A 13593-nucleotide genomic window follows, 5' to 3' on the forward strand; every position below is an offset into this window, starting at 1 on the left:
TGTATAAGGAGCTCGCAGTCTTAATCTTCATTTTACAGATGAGGTAACTGAGACCCAGAAAACTGAAGTGACTTGCCCTCCATCCCACAGCAGAGAAGTGACAGAGCCGGGATTAGAACCCAGGTCCTTCTGCTTCTCAGGCCTATACTCTATCCACTAGGCCACACTGCTTCTACTTGTCACCCCTCCTCTTGGGCCTACTGGTCCCCTCCCTTTCCCCCAGCGCAGGACGCTGTCCTTGTCCCACGTCAAGTCCCAGCCAAGTCAAGTAAAACTCCCCCAGAGACGTTTCCTTTCCGACCCTTCAGTTCAAGGGTCAGAGGCTCCTCAGGGTCCGGCACGTTGGGGGTCTAGACCCCAGCTAGCGGTAGCCCCTTCCCGTGAGGTCCAGCTGGTCCTCTCCGGCTGACGAGCTGGAGTGGTCGCTGTAGATTTGGGTCAGGGCCAGGCTCAGGATTTCTTTCTTTTCCTTGTAGAAGCGCAGCTCTTGGCCGGCCTTTCTGGCTTGCTCCAGCTCCCGGAGCGCCAGCTGCAGTTCCTGAGAGAGAATCCCCGGGCTGCTCTGCTCCTTCATGATCCAGTCCAGGGCCATGTGACTTCTCATCCGTCCGTCCAGAGAAACCTGCGAATAGTAGGCGATCACTTCCTGCGGCCCAAGAAACCAAAGGACAGAGCAGAGGTCGTGAGGGATGGAGGGACTTTCTCCACCGGGTCACCCAGCCCCCTATCCCCCGCACCTCCAGGGGACCCCCACACAGATCCGTTTCTCTTATGTTCTGGATCTTTAGCTATCCTTGTTCTATTTCTCAATTAATCAGTCAGTCCTATCTATTAGCACCTACTGTGTGCAGAGCACTGTAGCAAGCACTTGGGAGAGTATAGGATAACATTAAGAACGGACACATTCCCTGTGCACAACAAGCTTATTTTATTTTGTGAATATGTTTTGTTTTGTTCTCTGTCTCCCCCTTCTAGACTGTGAGCCCACTGTTGGGTAGGGACCGTCTCTATATGTTGCCGACTTGTACTTCCCAAGCGCTTAGTACAGTGCTCTGCACACAGTAAGCGCTCAATAAATATGATTGAGTGAATGAATGAATGAGCTTCCAGTCTAAACAAGAAACACGGATCACAGAAATGGCCTTCTGGTCCTTGAACAACAGTGGCTCCGTCGCTGATTACGGGCTCCAGGAGCAGGAATCCATGAAGAAAGCAGTGTGACCTAGTGGATATAACACGGGCCTGGGAGGCGGAAGGACCTGGGTTCTAATTCTGGCTCTACCACATCTGCTGTGTGACGTTGGGCAAGTCACAACTTCTCTGTGCTTCAGTTACCTCATCTGTAAAATGTGGATGAAGACAGTGAGGCCCTTGTGGGACATGGAATGTGTCTAACTTGATTAGTTTGTATCTGATAATAATAATAATAATGACTGTGGTAGTTGTTAAGCACTTACTATGTGCCAGGCACTATACTAAGCGCTGGGGTGGATACAAGCAAATTGGGTTGGACACAGTCCCTGTCCCATGTGGGGCTCACAGTTTCAACCCCCATTTTACGGATGAGGTCACTGAGGCACAGAGAAGTGATGTGACTTGCCCAAGGCCATGCAGCAATCAATCAATCAATCAATCATATTTATTGAGCGCTTACTGTGTGCAGAGCACTGTACTAAGTGCTTGGGAAGTACAAGTTGGCAACATATAGAGATAGTCCCTACCCAACAGTGGGCTCACAGTCTAAAATCAGACAGACAACTGGCAGGGCCAGGATTAGAACCCCTGACCTTGTGACTCCCAGCCTGAGCTCTATTCACTATGCCATGCTGCGTCTCCTACCCCAGCGTCTAGTACAGTGCCTGGCACATAGTAAGTAACTAACAAATACCATCAAATAGAAAAAGGTCACTAGCTCTCCTGAGGAAAGCACAGTCCTCTTTGGATAATTCAGGGCTCCTACCAATTGTGTCTTCCCCACAGCCCCAGCATCCCTCCTATGAGTGCATACTCATTGGTTACTCCTGTTCTTCAGAGAGATGGCTTCAAAGGACAGAGGAAACCCGGGGCCCTGCTGAAACTCCACGCTCCTGGCCCCCAACTAGCCACCCATAATCTTACCTGGAGAAACAGCAAGGCCTAGTGGAAAGAGCCTGGGCATCAGAGGACCCAGGTTCTAATTCTAGTTATACCACTTCCCTGCTGTGTGACCTTGGGTAAGTCACTTCACCTAAGTAAAATGGGGAGAAAATACCGGTTCTCCCTGCCTGTGAGCCCGGGATTGTGTCCGTTAACTTGGTACAGTGCTTGGCCCATAGTAAGTGCTTAAGAAATTATACAATTATTGTAAACCTTTGAATCTTTACGGTCAGGACTCCCCCTGGACCCGTTTCCTCCTCAGCCTCGGAACCCAACTCCTGAGGTCAGAGGTAGAAGGGGAGCCGGGGTGGGCACTTTAATAATCAAGCAACAGATCTTTCGAGCTTAATTTTAGAACATTTCTATTCTCAACCCCTGTGTTGGAGAATAAGACCCATAGCATTTTTCGGCAGCGGATGGAAGGCAGGTTGAGTTAAAATCCAAGGAGCATATGGTCTTTTTGATTTTAGCAAGTTAAAAACAAAATTGGAAACATGTTGACTGGAAACACTGGGGTTTCCAAGCTCTTGTATAAATCCAAGCCAAGGCTGATGGTTGACACTCATTTGGGGGTATGGGACTGCAGGGGGGTGAGGGGGAGAAGGAGGGGATGTGTTTCTGTGCCAGTTTGAAAACAGCCTTTTGGAACAAATAGCACAGCAATCTCTTGAGGTTACCGCCGGGGCAGGGCAAGATCTCAACCCAGCTGGTGGCTGGGACTGATAGAGACAGAAAGCAGCATGGCCTAATGGATAAAGCACCAGCCTGAGAACCAGAGGACCTGGGTTCTAATCCCTGCTCCGCTGTGTGACCTTGGACAAGTCACTTGTCTTCTCTGGGCCTCAGTTTCCTCAGCTGCAAAACTACCGTGGCTCAGTGGAAAGAGCACGGGCTTTGGAGTCAGAGGTCATGGGTTCAAATCCAGGCTCCGTTACTTGTCAGCTGTGTGACTTTGGGTGAGTCCCTTAACTTCTCCGTGCCTCAGTTCCTTCATCTGTAAAATGGGGATTAAGACTGGAGCCCCCCGTGGGACAACCCGCTCACCTTGTAACCTCCACAGCGCTTAGAGCAGTGCTTTGCACATAGTAAGCGCTTAATAAATGCCATTATTACCCCATGTGGGACAGGGACTGTATTGGGCCTGATTAACTTGTATCTACTCCAGCTCTTAGAACAGTGTTTTGCCACATAGTAAGTGCTTAACAAATACCAGAAATGTAGTGATATCTCTGCCTGCTTGCCTTTTCATGGGCCTGAGAGTCAGAGGACCTGGGTTCTAATTCCGGCTGTGCTGTATGACCTTGGGCAAGTCACTTGACTCCTCTGGACCTCGGTTTCCACAACTGCAAAACTCCTTAGACTGTGAGCCCCATGTGGGACAGGGACCGTATCGGGTCTGATTAACTTGTATCTATCTCAGTGCTTAGGACGGTGCTTTGCCTCATAGTAAGGGCTTTACAAATACCAGATATACGGTCATTTCTTCTGTGCCTGCTTGCCTTTTCTCTGGCAGCTTCGTGGCCAGCCTGTCTCCAGTGAGCCACAGGAGTCCGGGTGAGTGAGACGACGGGATTTCGCTTCTCTGGGACCAAGGGGCCCTCCCAGCTCTGCCCATGCACACTTTCACAATGTGCGTTTTGGCTTGGAAGCTATTGGGGAACTTGAGAAATGCTATCCACCATGTGAGGATTGGATATGGCCAAGCGCCGTGTCTGGTGAAAGTGCTTTCATTCAATCATGGCTCAGTGGAAAGAGCACAGGCTTTGGAGTCAGGGGTTCAATCCCAGCTCCACCGATTGTCAGCTGTGTGACTCTGGGCAAGTCACTTAACTTCTCTATGCCTCAGTTCCCCCATCTGTAAAATGGGGATTAAGACTGTGAGCCCCACATGGGACAACCTGATCACCTTGTATCTCCCCAGCACTTAGAACAGTGCTTTGCACATAGTAAGCACTTAACATATACCATCATTATTTATTATTATTATTATTATTAATAGTATTTATTGAGCGCTGTATGCAGAGCACTGTACTAAGCACTTGGGACATACAATTTAGCAACAAATAGAGGCAATCCCTGCCCACTTGTGGGTGCAGTGTGGGGACTGGTGGAAGAGTGGAAGTCTGTTCCTTGGTAGGGGACACAATCCCTGTATATAGACACTGAGAAGTGGGGAAACTGGGAGGAAAGGAAGGTTCTGACTTGGGGCTGCCGATAGAGTACGGGCCTTGGAGACAGAAGGTCATGGGTTCTAATCCTGGCTCCGCCACTTGACTGCTGTGTGACCTTGGCAAGTCACTTCACTTCTCTGTGCCTCAGTTCCCTCATCTGGAAAACGGGGATTGAGACTGTGAGCCCTCCTTGGGACCGGGATTGTATCCAAACTGATTAGCTTGTATCTACCCCAGTGCTTAGAACAGTGCTTGTGAGTAAGGGCTTAACAAGTACCATTATTATTGAGAAGCAGCATGGCTTAGTGGAAAGAGCACAGACTTGGGAGTCAGAGGACATGGGTTCTAATCCCAACTCCACCGCATATCAGCTGTGTGACGTTGGGCAAATCACTTAACTTCTCTGTGCCTCAGTTACCTCATCTGTGAAATGGGGGTTAAGACTGTGAGCCCCACGTGGGACAACCTGATTATCTTTACCCCAGTGCTTAGCACATAGTAAGTGCTTAACAAATATTATTATTATTATTATCATTATCCATCTCCCTACTGAGCTCCCTGGACAAATGGTACCGTCCATGGGTTCCGGCCTGCTCCAGCCCCAGGAGAAAGTCAGATATCCTTGCCCCTGCCCCCCGCCCCCCACCCCCATCCTGCCAGGACTCCTCACCTGCCGGGAGCACTTGGTTTCCCGCAGGGCTTTCAGGCTTCCGTTCCAGTGCAGCAGCTGGAAGACGATCATCAACTCCTGCAGAACAAAAACATCCATTACCGACCGGCTGGCCACAGGCCACACCCCCTTGGATGCTTTGTTGGGCCATCTTTCTCCCTGGGATCTCAGACTATACCGCTGAAGTGATGAAGTCAACCTTGTCTTGTCATGCTGTCGAGTCATTTCCGACCCATAGCGACGCCATGGACGCATCTCTCCCAGAACGCCCACCTCCATCTGCCATCGTTCCAGTAGTGGATCCATAGAATTTCTTGGGGAAAATCCAGGCGTGGTTTACCATTGCCCCCTTCCACGCAGTAAACTCAGTCACCGTCCTCAACTCTCTCCAGTGCTGCTGCTGCCCGGCACAGGTGAGTTTTGACTTATAGCAGACTGCCTTTTGCTCACTAGCCACTGCCCAAGCTAGAAATGAATGGATATGTCTCTGCTTGACTCTCCTTCCCGTAGTCAAGATTGGTACAGTACAGGAAACTCTCCAGGTGTGACCCTGAGAGGGGAGGCGAAACCCTCAGAACTTATCAAATAGCTACTCAATCAATCAATGTTATTTACTGAGCACTTATTGTGGGCAGAGGGCTGAACTACGTGCTTGGGAGAGTTCAATAGAATCAGTAGAACATCACTCCCCCCACCTTCCTAACCCTACTAAAATCATATCTCCTCCAAGAGGCCTTTCCTAAGTCCTCACTTCACCTCAAATTATTCCAGGGATTAGGGAAGGACAGGGTTAAAAGGGAGTTGAGTATGAAGAGGCCAAAACTGAGAGTGTGATTTTGTGTGTTGAGAGAGAAGGTTGGGAAGGGAGAGAAAATAGGAAATGCTGGCAAGGGATAAATGGAGGGGGGCGGTCAAGAGATTGGAGGTCTCTGAAAGACGACAGGAAGGTTTTGTGGAGAAGGGGTGCGTGGCAGAGATGGAAGATGAGAAGGTTGTGGTTGGAGAGTAGAATTTCAGAAGTCAGGAGGTTGGAGATTGTACGGTGACTAGACGTGATGAAATCAAACGTGTGTCCAACTTGGCGAGTGGGTGAGATGGGGTGGAGCAGGAGGTTGGCAGAGTTGAGGACGGAGAAGGAGGTGGTAGATGGGAGGCCTTCAGGAATATCCATGTGGCGACTGAAGTTCCCGAGGATCAATGTAGGGATGAGGAAGGTGAGAAAGTCCTAGGAATTGCTCAGAATTAGAGGTTGGAGCCTTGGTAGGGGGAGGGGGAAGAGGGCTGATGACGGTGACAAGTGAGTGAGTCAGTCAGTTGTATTTTTTGAGTGCTTACTGTGTGCAGAGCACTCTACTAAGTGCTAAGCAGCATGGCTCAGTGGAAAGGAGTACGGGCTTTGGAGTCAGAGGTCATAGGTTCAAATCCCGGCTCTGCCAATTGTCAGCTGTGTGACTTTGGGCAAGTCACTTAACTTCTCTGGGCCTCAGTTCCCTCATCTGTAAAATGGGGATTAAGACTGTGAGCCCCACAAGGGAAAGCCTGATCACCTTGTAGCTTCCCCAGCGCTTAGAGCAGTGCTTTGCAGTAACTGCTTAGTAAATGTCATCATTATTATTATTATTACACTATATATAACACATTCCCTGCCCTCAACATGCTTACAGTCTAGAGGGAAGAGATGGATGATATAGATTCAAAGGAAGAGAAAGAGAGGTATGGGATAAATCAGTGGTATTCACTGAGCACTTACCATGTGCAGAGCGCTGTACTAAGTGCTTGGGAGAGTACAATGCAGTGGGAGGGAGAAAAAGTGGCATTCGAGGGAAGAAGCAGGCCAACTCCTCCCGCTTTTCCAGTGAATCTTGAGAAGTAGGAGAAGATGAGCCCCCATTGGGAGAGAGTGGAGGGGCAGACCATGTCATCTGGAGGGCAGCAGTGATTAGCTGAGATACAAAATAATTCTTTGCCAACTTCCAGCTCTGGTTGCCAATGGGAACCCTTCTAGACTGTGAGCCCAATGTTGGGTAGGGACCGTCTCTATATGTTGCCAACTTGTACTTCCCAAGCACTTAGTACAGTGCTCTACACACAGTAGGTGCTCAATAAATACTATTGAATGAATGAATGAATGAGAAATTTGGTTTTTTGTGTGTTTGGCTTCCTTGATGAAGGCTGATATACATCCCAGTTTTCATTAGGCTTTTCATTCATCCAGTGTATTTACTGAGCACTTACTGGATGCAGAGCACTGTACTAAGCACTTGGGAGAGTACAGTATAATGATAAACAGACACAGTCCAATCAGCCAGTAGTACCACAAGTCTAACAATCAGATGTGTGTCTTCTTGAGTGAGGTTCTCTAGCAATCAGTCAGTTTCAGGGCTTTGCACAGAGCAAGTGCTCATCTCCAACCCATAGCGACTCCATGCATGCCTCTCTCCCAGAATGCCCCACTCCCCATCTGCAATTATTCTTGTAGTGTATCGAGTTTTCTTGGTTAAAATCCCAAAGTGGTTTACTATTGACTTCTTCTGTGCAGTCAGCTGAGTCTCTGCCCTCGACTCTCCCATGCCGCTGTTGCCCAGAACAGGTGAGTTTTAATTTGCAGCAGGTTGCCTTCTACTCGCTAGCCACTGCCCAAGCTAGGAATGGAATGGGGATGTCTGCTTGACTCTCCCTCCCCTAGCCGAGACTGAAAACTCTCCAGGTGCTATGTGAGAGGAAAAGTGTTCATTAAGTACTACTAATGAGCAGAGATGAGCACTAATGAGCACGCAGAGAAGCAGCGTGGCTCAGTGGAAAGAGCACGGGCTTTGGAGTCAGAGGTCATGGGTTCAAATCCCGGCTCCGCCAATTTCAGCTGTGTGACTCTGGGCAAGTCACTTGACTTCTCTGGGTCTCAGTTCCCTCATCTGTAAAATGGGGGTTAAGACTGTGAGCCCCCCATGGGACAACCTGATCACCTTGTAATCTCCCCAGCGCTTAGAACAGTGCTTTGCACATAGTAAGCACTTAATAAATGCCATTCATTGTCATATTTATTGAGCACTTACTGTGTGCAGAGCACTGTACTAAACATGACAGTGGACAGTACAACGGAGTTGGTAGACATATTTTCTGCCCACAAAGAGCTTACAGTGTACAGCACGTAAGCCCAGTCCTCTGCATAATCGATCACTCAGTGGTATTTGAGTGCTTATTCATTCATTTAATCATATTTACTGAGCACCTGTGTGCAGCACTGTACTAAGCACTTGGAAAGTACAATTTAGCAACAAATAGAGACAATCACTACCCACCAATGGGCTCTTATTGTGTGCAAAGCACTGTATTAAGAGCTTGGGAGACACTTTCCCTGCCAGTGACATAAGGGTCTCTATGACTAGGGAACATGTCTACCAACTCTGCTGTACTGAAAAGCAGCTTTGTTCGATGGATAGAGCATGGGCCTGGGTGTCAGTTCTAATCCCAGCTCTGCCACATGTCTGCTGTGTGATGTTGGGCAAGTCGCTTAACTTCTCTGGACCTCAGTTACCTCACCTGTGACATGAAGATTGAGTGTGAGCTCCATGTGGGACGGGCACTGTGTCTAAACCTGATGACCTTGGATCTACCCCAGGGCTGAGAACAGGGCTTGGCACATAGTAAGCTCTTAACAAGTACCATAATTACTGTTATTCTTATTACTGTACTCTCCCAAGCACTTCATACTTGGCTTGGCACACAGTAAGTGCTTAATAAGTACCATAATCATTATTATTCTTATTGCTGTACCCTCCCAAGCACTTCATATGGTGCTATGCACATAGTAAGTGCTCGATAAATACCACTGCTAAGTAGATTGAAGAACCTGCCAGCCTGGCATTCCTTCAAACATCCCCAGTCTTCTTTCTCATCATCCCTTCTGAAACAGAAACCTTGTTTACACATCATCCTCCCCTGAACCTTTGCAGCATGTATCACATTGCACTACCAGGACTTCAAAATGGATTTTCCTGGACTCCCCAATGCAGCCAGGAAACACTGGCCTTGTCTGTATATGTACGCAGTCCATACAGAGCTACGATTATGCATCTCTGACCTATTCTTCTGGGAATTGCATTGTTCTGACCCAGAGACAGCAGGCTTTTTTCCCACCCTGGGTAAACCTAGCCTGACACGGCTCACCCGGGCTGCTCAAGAATGTGCTTTGTTCCTGGCCTGCTAACTGAAATCCGATGGAGAGGAAGAGGAGGTGCTCGATTGGATTTCCCTCTTCGTTCCAGGAGAAATCTCTGCTTTCCCCCTTCCTCCCCCTGCATCTGGTTCTGCGAACTTCTAAAGCATTTGTTCAATTTGACTCTTATTACGATGTAACACGTAATGACAGAACATAGAAAAGATCCAGTCCCCGCTTGGGGGATGAAAGCATTTCGGAGAAAAGAGTCAGCCCTTTCTCCACAGTGCTGGAAGGAAACAGTGAGGGACCATTGAAATGCAGCCCCCTGCTTTTGGAGAAATATAGCATTGTCAATGCAGGCTGATGGATGTTCACTTTCAGAATGCTTCCTGTTGGCTCTGTGGACAGTTCCCACCCCAGCCAGCTCAGCTCTTCTGGGTGTGCACAGTTCTTAGTGGATGCGATGCTTCTTCCAGTGAGTCCTTGTCACTGATCGGAGCAGGACAACAGAGAGAAGACAGCATACCTACCCCCATATCCCATTCCTCCTTTGGGGTAGACTAAACCCTCCTTGGACCAATGTGGGGAGTTGAGGCTTCTTTTTTCCCCTCCAGACTTTAAGCTTCTGTGGGCAGGGAATGTATCTACCAATTCCGTTGAATCGTATCTCCCAAGCACCTAATGCAGTGTTATGAACACAAAAAGCGCTCAATAAATACGACTGATTGATTGGAAGGTTTTCCTCCAGCAGTGTCCCTTATGGGCCATATGTGGTTTTAGTGTTTGAGTCTTACTCTATATATTTATTTTATTTGTACATATTTATTCTATTTATTTTATTTTGTTAATATGTTTTGTTTTGTTCTCTGTCTCCCTCTTCTAGACTATGAGCCCACTGTTGGGTAGGGACCGTCTCTATATGTTGCAAACTTGTACTTCCCAAGCGCTTAGTACAGTGCTGCCCACAGTAAGCGCTCAATAAATATGATTGAATGAGTGAATGAATGAGTCCAAAGACCAGTCACTACTCTCCAGCAGTCAGAGTCAAGTCATTTCCATGGGCCGTGATTGATATATCCCAAGAAGCAGGTAAAAAAAGTCAATGTGCGGTTATTTTGATACTGTCAAATAGACTGCCTTCGCACAGTGCACCATTGACGCTGAAAGATTTTATCACTGCCCTGCTCAAGGTTTTCCCTGTTACCCTATGCTTTGACATAAGAGCACACAATAGCTGCAAGCATGTAGTGCTGGGCTGTTAGGTCACTATCTCAAAGCCTCTCTATTGCATTAGAGAAGCAGTGTGGCTCAGTGGAACGAGCTCAGGATCGGGAGTCAGAGGCCACGGGTTCTAGTCCCGGTTCCGCCACTTGTCAGCTGTGTGACTTTGGGCACGTCACTTCACTTCTCTGGGCCTCAGTGACCTCATGTGTAAAATGGAGATTAAGATTGTGAGCCTGATGTGGGACCACCTGATTACCTAGACTGTGAGCCCATTGTTGGGTAGGGACTGTCTCTATATGCTGCCAACTTATACTTCCCAAGCACTTAGTACAGTGCACCACACACAGTAAGTGCTCAAGTACCCTCCCCAGAGCTAGAACAGTGCTTTGCACATAATAAGCACTTAAATGCCGTTATTATTATTATTATTATTAGTAGTAGTAGTAGTAGTATTAATAGCAAGAGGCCAGCTAGGATAACAATGGAAATGGAGCTCTGGAAAGTAGTCAATCTCTGAGCATAAGAACTCAGCTCAATTTAACTCAGCCACGCTGCTTATTGATGGAAACATAGCAATATATTGTTGCATTGTCCTCTCCTGAGTGCTTAGTTTAGTGCTCCACACAGTAAGTGCTCAATAAATGCCATTAACTGACTCATTTCTTATCTCTGCATGAAGAGAAGGCATGACAGCAGTTGCCTAAATGGCTGCTGCATGGAGAGCTGAAATTGGGAACTCGAAAGCAAGGAGGGCAGAGGGAATGTTCTAAGGAAATGGTATAACAATGTTTTGGGCAATGCTGCTCTTCTGATGTCATACTGCCATCGAAAGAGGAATAAGGCAGAAGCTCAGTGAGGAATAAGAAAAAAGATAGAAGAGAGAGTAGCAGCAGCAGCTGGATGGGACCATGGATTCTACATCAGTCTTTTCAGCCGCATGATAACACAGCACATCGCTCGTGTGAATATCTGTAATTTGGCAGGGAATGTGTCTGTCTGTCTGCTGTATTGTACTCTCCCAAGTGCTTAGTACACTAGTTTGCATGCAGTAAGCGCTCAATAAATACGATTGAATTTGTGTTATTGCCTTTCTCCCCGCTAGATGGTAAGTTTATCATGGGCAGGGAATGAATCTACCAACACTGTTATATTGTCCTCTCCCAGGTGCTTAGTCCAGCGGTCTGCACTCAGTTAGCACTCTATAAATATGACAGATTGATTGATAGAGCCATCCTGTGGTACAGCTGTGACCCCGAGAGAGTCAGGACTTCTCCGATCTCACCGCTGACTCTTCAGACACGGTCAACCTGGCTCCAAGCAGATTCATTCATTCAGTCGCATTTATTGAGTGCTTACTGGGTGCCAAGCCCTGAATAAGAGAGTCCATAATCAATCAACCGATGGTATTTATTGAGTGCTTAGTATGTGCAGAGCACTGGGCTAAGCACTTGGGAGACAACAATACAATTGGCCTGAGCTGAAAAAAAAAATCAGGGGTTTCCCTTAACTCTGTTTGACCCAATTCAGCACGGTAAAGCTGGAGCAGTAGCATTAAATTCAATTGGGAGTGGATTTCTCAAATAGGAAAAAACCTACGGAAGGCCGGTACCTGAAATTCCAGCATCGTTTTTCCCATGTTGGACTCCAGCATGTAGTGGTAGGCGCCGATGCTGGTGCTGGGATCATCGGCGTCGGTCAAAGAACCCTTGACAAAAGAAGGCCCAAGAATAAAATGTCATTATTCACCTTTCTTCCCATTTTGTAGATACTCGCCAATGGCCTTAAATTGTCCATCCATGAATCTTCCTCCGCAGAGCCCAGGCAAAGGATCCTCCCAAGCAATGCATCCCAGAGATGGACCAGCTACTGTCTCTGTCCCCACTCCAGATTATCAGTTTCTTATGGACAGGGAACGTGTCTGCTAACTCTGTTGTATTGTACTCTCCCAAGTGCTTAGTACAGTACATAATAAGCTACCATTGATTCATTCATTCATTCAATCCTATTGATTGAGCACTTACTGTGTGCAGAGCACTGTACTAAGCACTTGGGAAGTACAGGTTGGCAACATATAGAGACAGTCCCTACCCAACAACGGGCTCACGGTCACATCACAGAATAATGATGACATTTATTAAGTGCTTACTATATGCAAAGCACTGTTCTAAGCACTGGGGAGGTTACAAGGTGATCAGGTTGTCCCACGGGGAGCTCACAGTCTTAATCCCCATTTTACAGATGAGGTAGCTGAGACACAGAGAAGTTAAGTTACTTGCCCAAAGTCACACAGCTGACAATTGGCGGAGTTGGGATTTGAACCCATGAACTCTGACTCCAAAGAACATGCTGTTTCCACTGAGCCATGCTATTGATCTCTGTGTGACCCTGGGAAAGTTGCTTTAGCTCTCTGGGTTTCAGTGGAGATAGGTCTCCTGATTTAGTGGCATCTGGCTTTGAATCGAAATAGAAACAGGTTTCACCACAGATGATGAATCAATTAAAAAATAGAACTGGTTCTAAAAGGTGTAGATTTTTTTTTCCTATAATTGCCATCTCATCTTTACATATCGGCAACTGTCATCTCTTTGGAAATGGCAGTTCTGCCTTTTTTATGGCATTTGTTGAGCACTTTCTGCACGTCAGGAACTGTACTAAGCGCTGGGGTAGATACAAGCTAATCAGGTTGGACACAGTCCATTTTCTACATGGGGCTCACAGTCTTAATCCCCACGTGTCCACCAACTCTGTTATATAGTACTCTCCCAAGCTCTGCACACTATAAGCTCTCAATAAATATGATTCATGAATTGATCGACTTTACAGATCAGGTACCTGAGGCCCAGAGAAGTGAAGTGACTTGCCCAAGGTCACCAGAAGGCAAGCGGTGGAGGCGGGATGAGAACCCAGATCCTTCTGAATGCCAGACCCGTGCTCTATCCACTAGGCAACACTGCTTCTTCTTAGTCTTGAGTTTGCCTGTGATCCTGCAGCTAAACTCCCTGTTTCTAGAGGCCCTTGTGTTTTTCCTAATCCAGAGTAGGGGTCTGAAAAAGAGTCCAACAGGCACCAATTCCCTCCCACAGAATGATCTCTCCCTCCCTTTCAGTCGGTCAATTAATTGTACTTATTCAGCACTTACTGTGAGCAGAGCACTGTACTAACACTTGGGAGAGCACAACATAACTTCTTATATTTCCGTCAACATATTTTCATCAAAGAACTCCTGCCGAAGC

The 13593-nt window shown here is 47.4% G+C and overlaps 1 protein-coding gene across 1 annotated transcript in view; it reads right to left on the bottom strand.

The window, feature by feature from the left end:
* Nucleotides 1-201: 201 nt before the first annotated feature.
* Nucleotides 202-13593, bottom strand: part of LIX1 (limb and CNS expressed 1) — a 57391-nt gene continuing 43999 nt past the window's right edge. Inside the window, exons 4-6 of the mRNA XM_038765913.1 lie at nucleotides 11970-12065; nucleotides 4978-5055; nucleotides 202-646 (exon numbers count right to left, since the gene is read on the bottom strand). Coding sequence (XP_038621841.1) covers nucleotides 362-646; nucleotides 4978-5055; nucleotides 11970-12065 — 459 coding nt within the window. The 3' untranslated portion in view covers nucleotides 202-361. The remainder of the gene's footprint in view (nucleotides 647-4977; nucleotides 5056-11969; nucleotides 12066-13593) is intronic.

This window comes from Tachyglossus aculeatus, chromosome 23, assembly GCF_015852505.1.
Source record: "Tachyglossus aculeatus isolate mTacAcu1 chromosome 23, mTacAcu1.pri, whole genome shotgun sequence".
Lineage (NCBI taxonomy): Eukaryota > Metazoa > Chordata > Mammalia > Monotremata > Tachyglossidae > Tachyglossus > Tachyglossus aculeatus.